The following is a 20,974-nucleotide window of genomic DNA, read 5'->3' as shown; positions in this document are numbered from 1 at the left end:
AAGGGCTTCACATTACTTTCACATAACAAGAAGTGATGTGAAGCCCTTGCAGATCGGCAACCTCCGGTGGTGAATGGAGGTGATTGTAGCTGCTGCTGCCGCCGCTGCTGCTGCTGGCACTTACATAGATGCAGGAGGGGAGCGCAGAGGGGAGAGCCCGAGGTGCCTCCCCACCGACGTGCTACCAAGCTCTCCCCTCATGCTGCGACTCCTCCTGTCCCTCAAAACGACCATGAGCGGGCCCTGGACACCCCCCCCCCCCCCCACGGGGGCAGGGGCTGCTTCACTTATTGTTACACCAGTGGTTCAGTAACAGAAGGTTAAAAAGCCGGGGTCTAATAGACACCAATTCTAAATTTCACTAAAAAATCCCCTAAAGTTTATTTAAGTTTAGAGATGAAGCACCGGTTTGTTTCAATTATTCAAAACAAAATAAGATGGTAGTAAGTTGAGTTAAATTGCAAATATTATATGGTCATTGCTGTTGGGCTGTGAATTCAACAAATGTATGATGCTTCATTAGTGCCAATGTTTCCTTTCTGTGCTTACTATATAAACAGTGTCAACACCACACTTTTTAGAAACCCAATCACAAAACAATTGCTACATTTTATTTCCATCCATTGCAACACTATCAAAATGGAAGCCAATATGTAACCAATGGTTGTTGATATAAAAATATATAAAAATGTTGTTGTAGATATAAAAAATATGGGAAAACAAAGCTTTTTCTTTAACACATTAGTGAACTGACACAGTTTAATGTGTAATTGTTTACAAAGTTAACATTGACATTATTAATGCATTTATACTATAGTAATACCACAGTTTACCCAATAAAATCCATCATTCTATCATTTATAGTTTTTGATATTCATGTTTTTATAAAGGTCGAAACTTCACTCAGCCTCAACAATGTAGGGAGGCTGAGTGAGCTTTTGCCTTTTATAAAAGCTTGAATATCTCAAAAACTATATAAAAAAAAGACAGAATGATGACTTTTTCAGCACAAATGAGCACAACCTCAGCACTATCCAGCCCATACAAGTGTCACGCCCCTAAGCTGTTGTACAAAGGCTGGGTCATATTGTTTGGGGGGGAAAAATAAGTGCTATTATCTTCAAAACGAAAGTAGCACATATCTTAATTTTTGCAGCACAAATGGGCATAAACATAGCACTAACCAAACAAGTTAGAATGTTTATTTACTAAAGGTTTATGGGGCCTCTTCCAGGTTGCTCTGCCCGTCTCCATGATGGCAGAGCCCTGTGAGCAGGTCAGGAGCCGATTTCATTGGCTCCTGGCCCTGTCTTTCAATGTAAGCAACTCCCATTGGCTTACATTGAAAGGAGGGGTCAGAAGCCAATGAAAGCCACTCTTGACCGGCATCACAGGAACTCTGCCGTCATAAAGATGCCAGAGTGGGTGGCCCAGGTTCCCAACGTGCAGCGGTGATGGTAATTGAGGCAGGTATGTGCGGCAATCACACAAAGGATTCCGTAGTTTCTGTACCAGTGGTCTCTGGTCCTTAAGGGGGCAGAGACCGCTGGTACTTAAAGAAAACCTGAACTGAAAATTAAAAGTAAAAATAAACATGCACAAGTCATACTTACCTCCCGTGTAGTCTACTTATCAATCTCTTTCTCCATTCCTGCATCCTGTTTGTCCACTGTGATCAATGAAATTCTCTGTCCTCCATTTTGAAAATGGCAATTACTCCATAACCGCTTTCTGGTCAGCACACAGTTAAACTGTAACATCGCCCACTTGAGCCATAGGAAAACATGGACACATCAGTTCTCCTCTCAGCTATAACTGACAGCAACTGATATATAACTGACAGCAACTGATTATATTTCAGTTCTGACAAAATGTTGTCAGAAGTGGAATGGATCATTGTCAGAAGAAAATGTTGAGCTTCTGAGAGGAACTGATGGCAAGGTAACTATGTATTGTTCATTTGAACTTACCTCAAGTGTATATTTTAAATAATTTTACTCAGTACAGGTTCCCTTTAAGTGGTTAATTTAACAATTTGAAATACAGTGGCTTGCAAAAGTATTCGGCCCCCTTGAAGTTTTCCAAATTTTGTTACATTACTGCCACAAACATGAATCAATTTTATTGGAATTCCACGTGAAAGACCAATACAAAGTGGTGTACAAGTGAGAAGTGGAACGAAAATCATACATGATTCCAAACATTTTTTACAAATAAATAACTGCAAAGTGGGATGTGCGTAATTATTCAGCCCCCTTTGATCTGAGTGCAGTCAGTTGCCCATAGACATTGCCTGATGAGTGCAAATGACTAAATAGAGTGCCACCTGTGTGTAATCTAATGTCAATACAAATACAGCTTCTCTATGACGGCCTCAGAAGTTGTCTAAGAGACTATTGGGAGCAACAACACCATCAAATCCAAAGAACACACCAGACAGGTCAGGGATAAAGGTTTTGAGAAATTTAAAGCAGACTTAGGCTACAAAAAGATATCCAAAGCCTTGAACATACCACGGAGCACTGTTCAAGCGATCATTCAGAAATGGAAGGAGTATGGCACAACTGTAAACCTACCAAAACAAGGCCGTCCACCTAAACTCACAGGCTGAACAGGGAGAGCGCTGATCAGAAATGCAGTCAAGAGGCCCATGGTGACTCTGGACGTGCTGCAGAGATCTACAGCTCAGGTGGGGGAATCTGTCCATAGGACAACTATTAGTCGTGCATTGCACAAAGTTGGCATTTTATGGAAGAGTGTCAAGAAGAAAGCCATTGTTAACAGAAAAGCATAAGAAGTCCCATTTGCAGTGCTCTGGTCAGATGAGACCAAAATGGAACTTTTGGGCCAAAATGCAAAACGCTATGTGTGGCGGAAAACTAACACTGCACATCACTCTGAACACACCCTCCCCACTGTCAAATATGGTGGTGGCAGCATCATGCTCTGGGGGTGCTTCTCTTCATCAGGGACAGGGAAGCTGGTCAGAGTTGGTGGGAAGATGGCTGGAGCCAAATACAGGGCAATCGTGGAAGAAAACCTCTTGGAGTCTGCAAAAGACTTGATACTGGGGCGGAGGTTCACCTTCCAGCAGGACAACGACCCTAAACATAAAGCCAGGGCAACAATGGAATGGTTTAAAACATAACATATCCATGTGTTAGGATGGCCCAGTCAAAGTCCAGATCTAAATCCAATCAAGAATCTGTAGCAAGATCTGAAAACTGCTGTTCCCAAACGCTGTCCATCTAAACTGACTGAGCTGGAGCTGTTTTGCGAAGAAGAATGGGCAAGGATTTCAGTCTCTAGAAGTGCAAAGCTGGTAGACATACCCTAAAAGACTGGCAGCTGTAATTGCAGCAAAAGGTGGTCCTACAAAGTATTGACTCAGGGGGCTGAATAATTACGCACACACCACTTTGCAGTTATTTGTAAAAAATGTTTGGTATCATGTATGATTTTGATTCCACTTCTCACGTATACACCACTTTGTATTGGTCTTTCACATGGAATTCCAATAAAATTGATTCATGTTTGTGGCAGTAATATGACAAAATGTGGAAAACTTCAAGGGAAATTAATACTTTTGCAAGCCACTGTATATTTAAATGCTGGAGTCTCTAAGCAAGCAGAGCCAAATTTTAGCAAGGATATTATCATACGTCTGATTCAGCTGGCAGAACTATAAACAATCTTGTATTATGAGAAGTAAAAGGTTTTGGTTATGGATGTTCTTTCAGTCATTCTGGAATGTAAGCAATAAGCATTACAAGGGTTACTCCTATTGTCTTATACTTAGGAGAATTACGACACCTGGTGTATAAGCAGTTATTGAATTATTTTTAAAAATATAAATATATAGAAAATAGGGCAATTATATCTTATTTATTGTATTGAATTATATAATCAGCTTTATATTTAAATGAGTATATTGGTTGCAGCCCTGTATACTTCAATAAGCCAAAACGGCCGATGATATTTGGACAACATTCCAAATTAGTAGAGAGACATATCAGAAGTTCGTCATGAAGGAATAGAATGAAGCTTAAAGAGACACTGAAGCGAAAAAAAAAATGATGATATTATGATTTGTATGTGTAGCACAGCTAAGAAATAAAACATTAAGATCAGATACATCAGTCTAATTGTTTCCAGTACAGGAAGAGTTGAGAAACTCCAGTTGTTATCTCTATGCAAACAAGCCATTAAGCTCTCCGACTAAGTTAGTCGTGGAGAGGGCTGTTATCTGACTTTTATTATCTCAACTGTTCCTGGACTATTTACTTTTCCTCTGCTAGAGGAGAGGTCATTACTTCACAGACTGCTCTGAAAGACTCATTTTGAATGCTGAGTGTTGTGTAATCTGCACATATTATAGAATGATGCAATGTTAGAAAAAACACTATATACCTGAAAATAAAAGTATGAGAATATTTTCTTTGCTGCTAATCTTCTAGTAATTATTCATAGTACACAACCAATTCACTATATCATATATTTTTTTTCGCTTCAGTGTCTCTTTAAAGTCCTAATGCCTGGGGCAATTAAATTAATCAAACAGGTCAGACGCAGACAAGAAGTCTACCAGCGTCAAAGTGCAAACCCCCCTGGCGGTCAATTAAATCCACCAGGGAGGCAGCGCAGCACTATTTAAAAATGTTTTTTTTTTTTTTAAATCATGTAGCTAGCCTAGCGCTAGCTACATGATAGCCGCTGAGCAGCGGCATCCCCCCACCCCCTGCGATCGCCTCAGGCAATCAGGCCCATCAGGAAATCTTGTTCTGAACGGGATTTCCTTTAGGGCTTCCCCCATCGCCATGGCGACGGGCGCGATGACGTCACCGACGTCATGGACGTCAGAGGGAGTCCCGATCCACCCCTCAGCGCTGCCTGGCACTGATTGGCCAGACAGCTCGCGGGGTCTTGGGGGGCACCCTCTGACGCGGCGGGTAGCGGCGAACGTAAGTAACACGCAGCTAGCAAAGTGCTAGCTGCGTGTATAAAAAAAATTATGCAAATCGGCCCAGCGGGGCCTGAGAAATCCTCTGCATCGGCTTACCCAGTGTCCAGCATGGGGTTACCGCAGAGGTGGTTAAGGCTCCCTGCACACTGCAAATCCGATTTGCAATTCTGATTTTCCCCGAATGCTATCAACAGAAAAACGCAGAAAAAACGTAGTAACGATTAAAAATCGGAATCGCATGCAGTGTGCAGGGGTCCTTATGGACATCAAATCCTTCCAAAGAACGTCAAATAGACCAGATAAGCAAATGTCACTATGTGTAAATATACGAAACTATGCAAATTCCCACCAATAAGTTAAATAAGGAATTTGTAAATAAAATCGAGGTCAAGAATTCAAAACAATTATTGAAACAAACAAAATTTCAGCTAATCAGGACCAGAGATCCTGATTGAGGCAAGTTCGAAAATTAGGCAGCTAGATTGAATGGATTGGGTATAAAAGAAATAGGTGGCTTGAGAGCTATTCAGACATCAAGACTGGATCTCTACTAAAGGACACCTACTATCAGCCTACTATCTTCACTTGTGTCCAACCCATTAATCATGTGCACACTTCCAGAGAGATGCGTCACAACTTTGCTGCTATGCCCATGCTTGCAGCACAGCTACGCCAATAATTTTCTCAGCAACATGCTGCAGAGTCTGTCAATCGAAGCACTACCCTCGCATCGCACCACTGGTACTGTGGCCTATCTCATAGAGCAGGCCTTTTCAACCAAAAACCCAGGGCTCCTAGAGTACTCTGCAGGGGTTCCTTGGCAATTTTACCCATCGTGGGTTTTGAGGGAAGTATGGTAGGGAACGCACTATAATAGGGGGTACTGTAAAAAGAAGCACTAAATTGCGGGTCAGAATAAATATGAGCACATTAATAAAAAGCACTAGAATAAGGAGAAATCATAATGAAGTACACTGTAATAGGGGATAGTGCCATAAACCGCTACACCAGCTTTTAAAGACCATGCCAGGGGTTCCTTGAGATCCAAAAAGTATTTGCAGGGTTCCTCCAGGGTAAAAAGGTTAAGAAAGCCTGCCATAGAGTTTAATAGGCAACGTTTTAGAGGAGAGTACCGTGACACACTAGAGTGAAAAGGAGCCTAAAGAAACCTGAATTCATATGTGCTTAATGCATTAAAGGCAATTACAGATTCAAGATTATAATAAGAATGTGATTATTTTCATTTCACTGCTGTGTAGGATTTATCATTCAATGTAAATGTTTTAATGTTTATTTTGTGTAGGATCATAAGGAAGTGTGCCTCTATATCTTAGTTCCAGTGTATATCAAAATGGCATTACATTATAGTGCCTCTAAATATTTTGATAACGGGAGAGTGTACATTTTTGCTTTGTATAATATGTATTTAGTAGCAATCACTTTACACTACCAAAGCATGATGGGCCTAATGTATGAAAAGTGTTGCAATGAAAATTAGACCATATCAACAAAAGTGCACAAAAATTGGAACAAAGGGACTCTGAATCCTTAGCAGAACTGATTTAGAAAAATCCAACCATTTTAATGTGTCAGTTTGAAAATGAAAGTCTTACGCTTTGCTATGTGCACGGTTACTAAGAACACAAGGGCCCTTATTCAATGTACTATTTCTCCTAGGAGGTAATTTTTTACCTTCTGACCTTTCAGTACCCTTTATTTGAAAAAGTACCAAAGAGTAGGCAAAAAAGTATTGTCGAAATTATTCTGAGTATTTTATTGCCTGCTGGTAGCTTGAAAGGCATTATATTTATTAAACCGTAACTGTAAATTCGTTAAAAGCAAACAGCTTCACTTACCTGGGGCTTCCCGAAGCCCCCAGCAGCCATCCTGTGCCCTCGCCAATCCTGCCCGAGCCTCCGTTCTCCCGCACGAGCTACTTTCATTACTGCCGACTTACAAGTTGACAGCAACTGCGCCTGCGTGCCCCGGGCAATGCAACGCTTTCTTTGCGTTCCCACCCGCTAGAGCAGTTATAGCGGGCGGGAACGCGAAGAAAGCGTTGCATTGCCCGGGGCACGCAGGCGCAGTTGCAAGTCGGCGGTAATGAAAGTAGCTCCCGCGGGAGAACTGAAGCTCGAGCAGGACTGGCGCCGGACAGGGCGGCTGCTGGGGGCTTCGGGAAGCCCTAGGTAAGTGAAACTGTTTGCTTTTAGCGAATTTACAGTTCCGATTTAAGGCATTTTAGACCTGTTGAAAATGGAAAAGTCCAGTAGCAGACTGGTCAGTGTCTGTTGTGAACCAATCAGCTAAAGTTCCTGTGTCTCCTGCTTCCTCCTATTAGTGTATATGACCACCAAAGCAAAGAACCACCACACTAGCCCTGTGCAATAGAAGAAGAGCTTTCTGTAAAGTAAGCGGCAATACATTCTATTTACTAAATTGCTGCAGAGCTAAGATAAGAAACCAGTGCATCTTAGCCTGAACTCTTCAGACAAAAACCAGGTGCAAGCAACACATTTTTCATTTGGCAGTCTATACTACCTGAAGAAACCTGCTATTTTTGTTGTTGTAGTTTACAACAGGTCACGGCTAGGTCTACCTTTCTAATGAATACCTCTTAATTGCTCTCAATAAGAAACACTCTGAACTCTAGTTAGGTTGGCATTATGTCTGCTAATGGATATGCTCTGATGCTCACGCTGCATTCTGTGATGTAGGTTGCCAGGTCTTGTTCCAGGAGAGACCTCTGGGTTTCAGATGCTTTTAATTCAACTTCTTTTTGGCTGAGAACAGCCTCCACTTCAGACACCCGACGATGTAGTCGTGTCATTTCTTGCTCCATCTGTAACATACACAAAATGAAAAAAAGGATTTAACCAGCTCACTGAGAGCCAAAATGGTGTCTAAAAGTCAGAACATTATATGCCACAACTAGTGCACAGAACTGGTCACAGCGAGCTCACTTCTTCTAACGGTGGGCTCACAAAGTCATCCACAGGGTTGCTGTTCACATATACACACAGTCCGAAGAAAAATCCCACAGTACACAGCTTGTCAATAAGATAGCCATTTTCACCTGCTTCTGTCCCTTCAGTATTATCCCAAATCCAGCTCTGATGAGAAGATGGTTTGCCTCATCATCACACAAATCAAGAATAAACCATTTGAGTCCTTCATAAAGTCTCCAATATGCGGGAGTGATCAGATTCCAGCCAGTCACTTTCATAGGTTTCGTACAAAGTGTAAAGTTAAATGATTTAAATGCGCAAAGACAAAGTCTATTTTTTTTGAAAACTGAATAGACCTTATAAAAATAAGATTAACATTTCCATCGATGGAGAAAGTTGTCCTCCTCTCCCAAACAAGAGACTTCCTACATTTGAATTAAAGTGGGAGATCCAGAGAAGTCAGCTGAGACTTTCAAAAATAGGAGGACTTTCAAGCTGAGAGGATTGGTAAGTTGGCAGAGATTTGCTGAAACCGTCCTCTATGCCCCAAAAGATACACACAGTCTCTTGATCCCCAGGAACGCACAGGAAGTAAATTTCGGTGGCAAAAAGGAAGGCCAAGCTTGGATTTAAATACCTTGTGGCATTTGTCCTGTGTGTCCTGCAGCTCTTTGCTCTTGATAATTAACTTCTTCTCCATGGAGCTCGTCTTGGCTGGAGAGTCCAAGCCAGACAGAACAGACCTGAAAAACACACACACAAAAAAGTTGAATGCAGCAAGACCAAATAACATGCTTTTTGTTTCATTCTATTAATGCCTTCAACATGTCTTTTCATCCTCAGACAATAAGAACAGTCACAACTAAAGTCACAGTTTAGAAAACATTCCAATCAGATGACTGTAAAGAGAGTCTCACTCATTTCTATTCATCGTTCACAAATCAATAGCTATTCTCCGGTGATATATAAAAAGGCCATATACGCAGTCACATCAAGCAACATCCTCCATAAATTAGTCATATCTTAGGATGTTCAAATCTCATCCATTATGACACTGGAGCAGCAAGCTGTACTCTGCTACAAAAGCTTCAGCAGAGGAAAACATTATCAGTTAATCTGTGTGGTTAATCAAGCAACATTATTTAGCCACAATCTTGAAATCAAAGTTTTGGCACAAATGCAATCCAAAATTTTTACTACGATGTGCATATCCACAGGTTGCAGTGACACACATTAGCACACCTTCTATACTTGCAAATCTACTGTCGATGCCAAACTGCTATCCAAACCCAACTACTCAGTAAAGAAATTCCACACAGAAGATGGATTATGTAAAGTAAACCGCTATAGAAAGAAACACAGAGACTGGCTTCACTGGTCTGATTTTAAAAAGCCAATTCACTCCCTGTCATGCAGGCAAAAAGCCTGGCAACAAACGGGTAAAAAAGTGTCAGTCACCCACATTTCTCTCATATGATTGCTTTACTGATTCAGTAACATAAAAGCAGTGTAAATAATCTGTATATAAATAAAACTATTATGCTACTACTACAGTATAAAAAATAAAAAGGATTAAAGTATAAGAGTTTACACAAAGTTCTAAATGGTTCAAATTTAAAAAGAAAACCCACTGCTGATGTTTGGGGTCATGATTTATATATTCTAGCCATCATGGCTTCTGGGAGTGGAGGGGTTGCATGGCTGAGTTGGAGTGCGAGTACACATCCAATTTTTATTAGCCAATAATTAGCCAGTTTTACCACTCCCATGTAGTATCACAGTTCGAATTAGCTAACTTGGGCACCATTGGCAGCTCTGTAACATGGGTGACCATAGACTACAACATTAATAAACAGGGTTATAACGGTGGTAATATAGTTAATTTGTGCTGCTGGCACCCTTTAAATTTTGTAATAAGGTAGTTATTGGCGGGATGGGAGGTAGTTGGTGGAGTCGATTAACCTGTTCCATACCAGCAGTCTCTGGCCCCTTAAGGACCAGAGACTGCCAGTACAGCAAAGTGGTACTAAGCGGAACTTACCAAGGAATCTCCACGCGGCCCTGCCGCACTCCGCTTGCCGCAGGTCCCTCTCTCTCAGGACCCCGCTTTCATTGGCTCCCGACGCTGTCAAACAATGTAAGCCAATGTGATTAGCTTACAGCGATGATAGGGTCAGGAGCAAATGAAAGCGGCTCCTGACCGGCTCACAGGACTCTGCCGTCATACTGACGATAGGGTGAGTGGGTTGCGGCGGGGCTGAGCAATCGACGGTAACAGCGGTACCGCGTGGCGATGATTGTTGAAATCTACGTCCTGTCAGAGCCGCGCAGCCACAAGCAAGATGTAGATTTCAACCAACTCGGTGTGGAAGTGGTTAAGGTTAGACAGCGGTAGTGAAAGGTGTCAAGTAGTTATAGGATTAGGTTTTAGCAATGGTAAAATATCAGTAAAAATTGCTGATATGATAATATTATATTACCCACTATCCAATAGCAGAATATTGGCAATTTTACATATATTCTACTAGCTCCTAGTTTTCAAAATCTCTTCTTCCTTCTACTATATGGAATTGGTAAAATTGGCCAATAATTGTGGGGTGGGGATTCAAAGGATATGGGGAGGGGTGGCAGTTGGGTTTAGACAGTTTGAGGACAATGAGAATTCCATAGCGGTATTCTTAAAATTCTCTTAAAAATTGAGGTATTTAGCGGGGTTTTTTTTAAAATGCCTATACTTCACTTACATGACTGGAGGGACAGGGAAGGAGGTATTAGCCTAATACAAAGTTAGCTGATGAGGCTTATCCTAGAAGGTATACAAGGCCCAGGGCCCACTAGAGCAATTCCAGCCGAAATTTCTGCTTTCAAGGAATTCCCAAATTGCAAGGCTAATGCGGTTAACCCACGAGGGATTACGATTTTGTCGCAATAGCAGTGCCTGCAGTATTTTCGAAGCAATTTCATTCAGGGAATCGCATTCCCAGAAATTGCTACACAAATTGTTCTGTCCCTAGCGTTTTTTATAGCAAAAGCTCAGCAAACCAACCACACAAGCAGCATTTTTTAAAGGACAACTGAAGTGAGAGGAATATGGAGGCTGCCATAATTATTTCATTTTAAGCAATACCAGTTGCCTGGCTGTCCTGCTGATCCTCTGCTTTTAATACTTTTAGCCACAAACCCTGAACTGCTTGTTTCTGGTGTGATTCAGACACTGCTGCAGCCAAATAGATCAGCAGAGCTGCCAGGTAACTGGTATGGTTTAAAAGGAAATGAATATGGAAGCCTCCATCTCCCTCTCACTTCAGTTGTCCTTTAAAAAGGGAATAAAGATGCCACCCTAAACATGGCTCTCACTGGAGTTTTCCATTAGGTCAACAACAATGAAGAGGTTTGGACATGCAAAGTACAATTAGGAATAATCGTTATATCGTTCCCATGCAATTTACTCAGGGACTTCATTACAACTTGAAATAAAATCACAGAGTAATACGACGTTCTCGCTTACTGTTCTAGGTTGGGATTGGCATAATTAACTGCTCATAACACTGAACCATTTTTGGGGCTCCCAAATGATGCTATTCTATTTTTACTATCCAAGGACAAAGAGAACACTGCTTCCATGCAGGTTAGTTTCAAATCATCTCCAAAATACAGAAAAGTTTTGACACATTAATCTTAACTTGAATTTTGACTAATAATAGAATTTTTAAACGTATTTGGCAGTATGAAAAGTAATTTAAATTGAAATTACTATTCCTTTGGTCTGGTTCACACTGAGGGCCATTGCAGCAATCGGCAAATCTCTAGCGTAGTGTAAGGCCACATTGACAGTGATGTGGTGCGCTATAATGGTTGCTTTGTGGCCCGACTTACTGCACTGCAATGCGCCACCTATGCAATGCTCCGAGTGCGGCAGTAATGTTGTGATATAACAGGTTGCAGTGTGGTAACGTACTGCAGCTAAACCTGGGTGTTAACAGGTACAGTGAAGCATACTTTTAATTGTGCAACCTTGTCTTAAAGTGCAGTGTGGCTTTTTCACAAAGTCCCGCTGTGAATGTGGCCTCAGCCTATGAGAGTGTCCTCACAGCAACATTTATATTTTTTATAAAATTGAAATCTTTGCTGCCTGTACCATTTTTCTGAGCGTTTCTGCTTAAAAAGAATGTGTATGATGCACATTCCTGTAAAAATCGCTCTGAAAATGTAATTGCAAAATCGCAATCACTAAGCACTTCACAATTGTAAGTTGCGGTTTGAGCTAAGGTGACCACTAATGATACAATATTTTTCAACCAATTTTACCAAATCTATGTAGTATAAGGGTTAATATATTGAATGTATAATTTAGGCAGTTCCTTTATATTAAATAGAAATGGTAAGATTGGATGAATAAGATAGGATCATTAGTGGCCAGCAGTATCAGAAAGCATTCCTACTCAGCGCTGGGTACCAGATTTACATCACACCAGGTAAACCATATGCATGGAGAGTGTATGGCCTTCAGTGTTAGTGTTACGCTGGGTACACATGATGCGTTTTTTTTCGGTCGATTTCCCGTTCAACTAATTTTCGATCGTTTTTTTCTGCTCGATTCTCCTATCTTTTCTTATCAAATTCCCTTTACTTCTGTGAGAAATTGGGCGGTAAAACTATCAAACGTAATATCAGACATGACGGAAATTATCAATTGAACGCCTCTCTGGAACGAAAAAACATAAGGTGTGTACCTAGCATTTGCAAGGGTTTCGTTCAGGATCTCTAATTTCCTGCCCCAGCCCAGGAACATGCTTTTTGTTTACCAGCATACCTGAAGTGAGAGAGATAACGAAGGATGAAATACAGTATTTATTTCTTTTTAACAATGTAAATTGCCTGACTGTCCTGCTGATCCTTTGTCTCTAATGCATTTAGCCATAGACCCTGATCAAGCATGCAAATCAGATGTTTCTGACTGAATTAACCACATGCTTGTTACAGGTGTGTGATTCAGACACTACTGCAACCAGAGATCAGCAGGAATGCCAGGCAACTGGTATTGTTTAAAAATGAAATAAATACGGCAGCAACCATAAACCACCAAGTTCAGGTGTGCTTTAAAGTTTAATTCCCCTCCCCTCATTTATGAAAGTTGCCATACACTGTGGTAGAGACATTAGACTCCTTTAAAGAGGAACTGTAGTAAAAATAACAATTAATAAAATGCATTATTTTTTTCATTTATAGACTATTAGTCAGCATTTGCCCATTGTAAAATATTTTCTCTCCCTGATTTACATTCTAAAATATATCACTGGTGGTGACATCTTTAGTCCTGCCAGGTGATCTGTATGGAATGTTTGTTACTGAGAGTTCTATGCACAGAGGGAGATATTGCTTGCTTGGCAGTTGAAAAGGCAGTTATTTAGAATAATGCAATGAGGCTCACAAATGGCAAATTGTTAGGACCTTGGTTATGACATCACACTGTGGGAGGGATTTCACCACAATATTGGCCACACAGACTCCCCGATTATATATTTGAGAAAAGGTAACATTTCTCATGGGAAAGGGGGATATCAGCTACTGATTGGAATGAAGTTCAATCCTAGGTTAAAGTTTCTCTTAAGGGTCGGTGATTAAATAAAGCAAAAAGTGTTATTGCAATATAGATAACTAAAGCGAAATGGCAAAATCAGTGATGCCTGAGTAAGAATACAGAAAACATAAACCTAAAACTGAAATCCAGAATCATTTTGGGTAGAATCCTCCTTATAGCTATCACCCTATCACAGTTTGAGCGATCTCTATGGTCCATGCCTCCACTTTGCCTACTTGTGTTGATGAAATACATTTTGAAGGGACTCATCTGGGCTTTTGAAGTTGTAAGCCCTGGCTCTGCCATCCCTATCCATGTAAGGGAGTCAGTGGCTTGGAACACACCTGCATCCAATGAAGTGTCCAGGCAGGAATTTGACATACACATTTGTTCCAGGTTAGTGAATCACTAAGCAGTGGGCAAGGCTAATGAAGGCAGCCCAGATTATACCATTAAAAAGCCATGTCAGCTCCCCTGTTTGATCCAGCCAGTAACCTGTAAAGCTTCAGGGAATATGTCAAATATGTTATAACTAAATCCCCCTTAGAAACCAGACAGAAAGTTTCGCTGTGACAAGGTGCAAGGTTCTATTAAATGTTCTTTAACTAAATCTATCACCAGATATACCTCTGGGACTTCTCAGTATTAAATCGAGCAACCAACAACTTTGTCATGCAGCTCTTAGGATAGTCTCAAAATAGAAAGGCAATTTAGAATGAAGCTCACGATGCATAAACACTGATTGCATAACAGCAGCCAGGTTATTAAAGTGCTGCTACTCTTGATACAACGTAGATGTGTCACACTGCTGCGGAAATCTATGCAGATGAATCTGCTAGCATAGAACATAAAATCTCCATCACAAAACATGAGGTTTATTCACCTTCCAAGGTGCCATAACCCCCAACAGTTTAAGTAATCATTCTGTCATCAGTAGTGTGGCCTGAGCGCGGTACCACGTCATCTGACCGCAAGCTTTACAACATGTTTACTGGTGTCAGCTTTAGAAAAATGGGATCCACCCATTCTATATAAAGTTTGCTGGGATTACCCAATTTCCTATAATGGCACAAACTAGACATGATTTTTGGTTAGCCCAAAAATTGAAGAACCAAGGAGAGCAGCCTTTTTTTTTTTTTTTTTTAAATGACCAGGGAGGTCACAGCCAAACTGACTGTGAGCTTTTTGGATGTGTTCTAAGCCCAAATATTGACATACTATTGTAAATCGAACCGTACTTCTTAATCCGTAGTTCAATCGTTAAGATTGTTTCAACCCTCATTAAATTCAACGTTATGCAAAGCAAGGTAGTGGTTTAACGCTATATATGCTATAGATTATCTTGAAGTGAAACTCAAAATGCTGTCTCCACTACAGCAGTAATGCTACAGGAGAAAAGGAAAAAAATCAAGCTAGATGCATACATATTAATGTCAGCAGGGGTAGAATGATGCAGATAGCATACTAAGAGCACTGCAGGCCAAAGAAACCTGCATTCTCCAGCCCAGTCAGGACAGTCACACATGCAGATTACTTACTCAGATTTGTTGAATGCACCAAGAGCCTTTATGTATGAAAATCCCACGAACGGCAGATCTTCGCCCGAGAAACCTGCAGCGTTCAGGTGGCGCGAGGGGGGTACAGCCCGTGAATTCTTCTCCAGCTCATCAAAATTTGAGGTATCATCGTCAGACTTTAAGGTAGGAACGAATGGAGGAGGAGCTGGTCAGAATGAGAGAAATGAGGATTACAACCCAGGAACCTGCTTCATTAGCTGCACCAGCACTGCAGCTTGTGCTCTCTCAGGAACTGGCAGACTGAGTCACTGCTATGAAATCTATTACAGCAACAAGATGTTAACCCCTCCATTACCTCTGCACAGGAACACCTCCTTTCTAAAAAAAAAAAAAAAAAAATTCACTGGAGCTCCTGGATTATTTCACCTGCCTAGGACAAGTAACCGTTTAGACATAGTTTCACCCACAGAGAAAACACTGCCTGTTTACAAGGATGTGCCCTGCTTCCCTAGTAGGCTACTGCTGCATGCTGATGAGATGTGATACATCCAGATGACTTGCAGATATACAAATACTGATGGTTACCCAAACCCATTTGCTTTGAACGTAGCCTGAAATCTGAGGGCAGCTTGATCCATCTATTTCACTGGCTGTGCTAATACAAAACACGTTGCCCTGCTGGAGAGGCCATCAAGCAGCTCCTCACATAGAAGCCTGAGGAGGCATTGTGGTATTGAAGATCCTCCTGGTTCTAATACGGTTACCATGGATCCAGAATAAATCTCCTGTGAGCCAGTAAGATACAGGAAAAGGCAAATATCCCACTCTATGGAGACTGTCATCTAGATTTCACCAATTACTTCAAATCAAGCAGACGCATAAAGAAAAACATATGCCCAATTACTGTGGCACGGCTAACATTAACAATATATTGCTGGCAGCGTCACGCAGTATCACATGGCAGAAATCTGCTATTAGACTAAATGATTTAGTATTAGACAGCAAATATGAAATGCCTGTTCATATGCAGAGCAGGATTTATCTAGAGAGAAAAAGAGCCGTGTTTGCTATTTTTCTAGGGTCACTTAGGCCGTGGAATGCAGCATCTCATTTCTGCATAGTGAGCAGGAACAATGAGTCAGAGGAGCAGCACAGAGGCAGCCCTGAACAGGTCAATTTAAATTTCAATGAGGCCACTGGTTGCAAAGGCAGTCTTCATTCCAGCCATCCAGCCTGTTCGCACAGCATCAGCACAGGAGCACAGCTTAGAAGAAATTAAGCGACTCCTTCAGACTTCTTAAGAAATTATTAAATTTACCACTTGGAGCACAAATCGCAGCAGTAAACGTGCACATATCATTGCAACACATTAAGTATTACTGAGCATGCCTGCGTACACCCATCTTCCAATGGGAAAATAGGTATGCATCAAGTTATTTATTTATTTCCACCTACGCACTGGAGTCGGCCTTGATATTTGTCAAACTAAACAGAGGCATGTGACAATGCTGTGCGCACATAATCAGCTGCACATAATGGATGGAACCGTTCTGAAGATTCTCTGCACAGGATTTGAACATTGTATGATAAACATTAAAACAAAGATTTTCTTTTTGTAATTCTTATGCATTTCATTTTAAACAGTGCTGCCTTTTTCCCCAGCACATTACTTGTACACAGTCACAACACTGAAAGGTGGCCATAAACAGTACACAATTGATTTTATAGATTGATTGTAGAGAATTTTCTACCAGATAAAACGGGCACATACAAGGATAGAGTTTACTGAATATTAAAAAAAGAAAAAAAGATCTCCAAGCATTCTGTCCACTAGAGGGCGGCATTGCAAGAAGCTATGGCCAATAGAGGAAGTAAGGTGCTTCCCCTCTCGCTCTTTACTTTTGCCGCAAATAGCTGGAGGGAGAGCGGGGAGGGGGGGACCACCCCCCTCCCCGCCGCTGTGCCCACTACCCCCTCAGCCATCCGTTTTTGGGGGGGAAAAAAAAATAATGTAAACCCGGACAGCGGATTGTGTTCTGCAATCGAGTCTAGTGTGGGTCGACCCTAATCCATGCAGGCGCAGAGAAGTGTGCAGATAGTGAGCAGGCTACAAGTGGCTGTCAGCCTGCCTATCCACCACGACTCATGGGTCTCCAACTGACGAATGACGCATGCGTCCAACCACTTTCCACTATAGCTGGATAGAGAATACCGCCAGGGCCAAAAAACAGGTTTACTATAACAGAAGCATTTACTATACCAGGCATTGCTCCCATATCCTTAAAACGGTGCTTGGCCAATACATGAATATTTAGTTTACTATACCCAAAGTTTTACTATATCAGAGTGTGCGATAGCGAGATTATAAATCCTATAACCGAAGCAGGTGATTTCGGCACAGGGATCAGCAGGTGTCTTATAGAATCCTGTAGAAAGTATCGGTAATCGGGCGTCTGATGCGTTACTGCTACAGAAGTAGCCAATCTGATCCTTGATAGGGAAGGAAGAGAGTAGCCGCTCGTTTATTTTGTCATTGATTGGCCAAAATAGTGGTTGTTTCAGTGTGGGGTAGGGTTAAGGTTAGGGTTAGGCACTTGAAGGATGGGTTAGTTAGATATTAGGTGTTGGTGGGGGGAGGGGGAGTTTAGGCACCGAGGCCTGGTGCACACCAGAGGAGTTTTTCTGAGCGTTCTGAGTTTTGAAACCTCCCGCTAATGTTATCCTATGGGTCTATGCACACTGGAGCGATGAGGTTTTGTGAAAAAATAAAAACCCATAGCATTACATTGGGAAGAGACCTCTAGCATTTGGGGAGCTTTTGCGGTGTGTCTCAGCCCTAAGAGGGTTAGGTGCAAATTAGAATAGGTCCCTGGTAAGTGCTTAGTAAAATATCAGTAATGTAAATTACTGATATTTTTACTAGTAGCACCAGTAGGATTGGAGTCTCATTGTTTAAGAATTATTAGCATCTTACTAACCATCTCTATTCACCACCTGATTCTATTGACCCCTCAGTAGACTATGGATCATCTCTTTGTGGCCAGCAGTGCAACTGAGCAGTCTCATCTTCTAACCCAGGTTCCTTCCTGCTCAATATGCAATTATGCATTAAAGGACAACTGTAGTGAGAAGAATATGGAGGCTATACACATACAATCCAATCTGGACTCGACCCTACTGTGCTAAATTTCATTTTTATTTGCTTTTCTGGTTGCCTGTGCTTTCTTGTTGCTGTATAACCGCTGTTGAAAAGCAAATAAAAAAGGGTTGAGTCCAGATTGGATTGTAGGTGTATGGACTGTATTGCATTGGAGACGATGTCGCTCCTACCTTAATCTGTGACTCCCCGTGATCTATTGGACACAGTCTGAGGCCCGCGGTGTGACGAACATTACGGAAAGTCATGCGTAAGCGCCAACGATTTTCGTATGGTCGTGCACAATTACTGTCAGTTTTGTGTAAATGTACAATAGATGTCCTTTTTCCTCTCTTCTTACTGAGAGCAACAGTAACCTTCCCGCACATCCTGTGTCAGGAAAGAATTCCACAAGTGGCCAACTCCCCTGCCGAGAAGCCATTTGGCTACACAGCTCATCTTCCCCCAAAAGAAAAACCAGCTCGAACCAGTTAGTTTAAAAATTCCCTCCAAGCTCATAGCCTCCAACAAAGGGAACGTTAATTTATTAATAATTCAAAATAGGTTTGGCACAGCAAGACAAAAATTACATTCCCTGATACCTAGGAAACAGTTCTGTCATTCACCTGAATTATAATTTTCTAGCTATCAGGAATCAATAGAGAAACCACTTTATCTGGCCTGCGTAGAACGAATGCAATAGCATAGGCGTGTATAACCTCTTTTGACAGGGTCGCAAGCCGCTTATGAACATAGTCTCGGATTTGCAAAGCGCCAATCTGGGGCGGAGTTACGCAGATTATTAATAATCGGTACATTTCTTGCGCTGAGTCTGGGGGGCGGCAACCTGCTGATTAGGAGGTAAACCCACCTTAAACACACCTAATTTCCAGGTAGTGACAGCCCCAAGACTCAAGTCCTATAAAAGTGGGGCGGGACCAAACCTGCCCAGTTCTCCAAATTCCATCGACCAGGAACGTTCATGCAGGCGCTTAAGGAGAGCCAGCGCCTGCAGTGCTCAAGGACTCTAAATCTGAATGCCTACTTTTAAACTGGACTATTTTTCTTCATTCTTCAAATGGACTGCTCAGCTAACTAAGTAATAATTTTCTGATTTTAATCCTTTTTATTTTTAAGCTCTGTGTGTATATGTTAATTGGTGTATATAACTGTATGTAATGCATTTTTGTTATTAAACGTTTTAAAAATCGTTTAGCGGTTATGACCTGTTGCTGAACATACACAATCGTACCTATTCTCCTGAACTCGCTACCCTGTGTTTAATAGAAGTATACATTTATAACCTGTATGCGAGAACTCGGCCTAGATATAACGATCTGACCCAGGTTCCTGCATACTGCTAAGGGTTAATAGAGCGTTCTCAAAGTCCTAGTATAATTACAGTAGCGGGCTGTGTAACTCGCTTGGTGGCAGATCTTTGAATTGTATGTGTGAGGTGAATCCGTTGGCATCCGAATGCTCCCTTCACGAGTCAGTTCATCAAATCGCAAACGCGGGTTACCCTTCGTGATGAACAAATGACCGTGTGAGAGGATTTCTGACGCTGATCGATTTACCCCATCCGCAGACCGGCCTTGTGGTTTGTGACACGCGGACTTTTCTTTGTTGTATGCAAGAATATGGAGGCTGCCATATTTATTTCTTTTTAGACAATGCCAGTTGCCTGGCAGACCTGCTGATCTTTTTGGCTGCAGTAGTGTTTGAATAACACCAGAAACAAGCATGCAGCTAATCTTGTCAGATCTGACAATAATGTCAGAAACATCTGATCTGCATGCTTGTTCAGGGTCTATGGCTAAAATTATTAAAGGCAGAGGATCAGCAGGAGAGACAGGCAACTGGTATTGCTTAAAAAAAATAATAATATGGCAGCCTCCATATCACTCTCGCTTCAGTTGTCCTTTAAGCCTCCCCACTTCCTCCCTAGTTTACCTTCTTTGGATATGAGCAACCGTTGTGGTGGATCACTGAGCGACCGCTCACTCAGATCCTCATTGCCCGCCACGATCATTTTACGGATATTGGTTAAACAATAGTTCGCGCCATCGATACCACCATAGTGAAGATGGATCGGGGAACGATTGCTGGTCACTACTGATCCCCGATCCATCTTTACGTGGGTACTTAAAAACAAGTAACAGTGTTAGGTAAATAGTAAAGCTTTTTTGAAAAGAACATGCGATTATGCGCAATGCAAAATCTCACATAACTCTTTTTAATAGCGACAAGTGCGTTCATTTTCCCTTTGCAATATGCTTGTGTAAAAAAAAAAAAAAAAAAAAGCAATTCCCTGCCAGAATAAATCTGCAATGCACATACAATTCTCATAGACTGCTAGCAAGTGACGGCAGTCTATGGTGGACAACGCGCACATTCTATTAACCCAGATCTGTGTTCTGAGGTAACAGGTGCTGCTGTGAGGGGTCACGTAAATTTGGGAGCAGTTTACGCTGATCAATTTTGTTGCTGCCATAGCTTCCCATGTAAAACGCTGCTAATATCGGCTAGAAGTGTAAATTCAGGTAGCACCCTTACACCCACCCAGCAGTCGTCACAGGCGAGTATTCTCCAGAGTACCATCTGTTAGGTTCCTTGGCACAATCTTATCCACCGACTTAAGACAGGGGCAGAAAACCATCAAAATTCAGAAGACGGCACAGCAGAAAGCACGACCTCATGCAACGTCACCAGGACGCAGCAGCAGCAAGCCAGCTCAGCTTCTCTGTCCTGCTCCTCTCACCATATTGTAATTTTTTTGGGAAGGTCACATTCAGTGCCCTGGGGTGTCTGACCCTCCACTGATCAGCC

At 41.7% G+C, this 20,974-nt stretch overlaps 1 protein-coding gene across 1 annotated transcript in view; it reads right to left on the bottom strand.

The window, feature by feature from the left end:
• CIT (citron rho-interacting serine/threonine kinase) overlaps nucleotides 1-20,974 on the bottom strand; it is a 150,184-nt gene that overhangs the window by 77,060 nt on the left and 52,150 nt on the right. Inside the window, exons 10-12 of the mRNA XM_068243643.1 lie at nucleotides 15,031-15,214; nucleotides 8,549-8,654; nucleotides 7,662-7,805 (exon numbers count right to left, since the gene is read on the bottom strand). Coding sequence (XP_068099744.1) covers nucleotides 7,662-7,805; nucleotides 8,549-8,654; nucleotides 15,031-15,214 — 434 coding nt within the window. The remainder of the gene's footprint in view (nucleotides 1-7,661; nucleotides 7,806-8,548; nucleotides 8,655-15,030; nucleotides 15,215-20,974) is intronic.

This window comes from Hyperolius riggenbachi, chromosome 1 (genome assembly GCF_040937935.1).
Source record: "Hyperolius riggenbachi isolate aHypRig1 chromosome 1, aHypRig1.pri, whole genome shotgun sequence".
Taxonomy (NCBI): Eukaryota; Metazoa; Chordata; class Amphibia; order Anura; family Hyperoliidae; genus Hyperolius; species Hyperolius riggenbachi.
The sequence above is the reverse complement of the archived record's forward strand: the minus strand, read 5'-3'. Positions and strand labels throughout refer to the sequence as shown.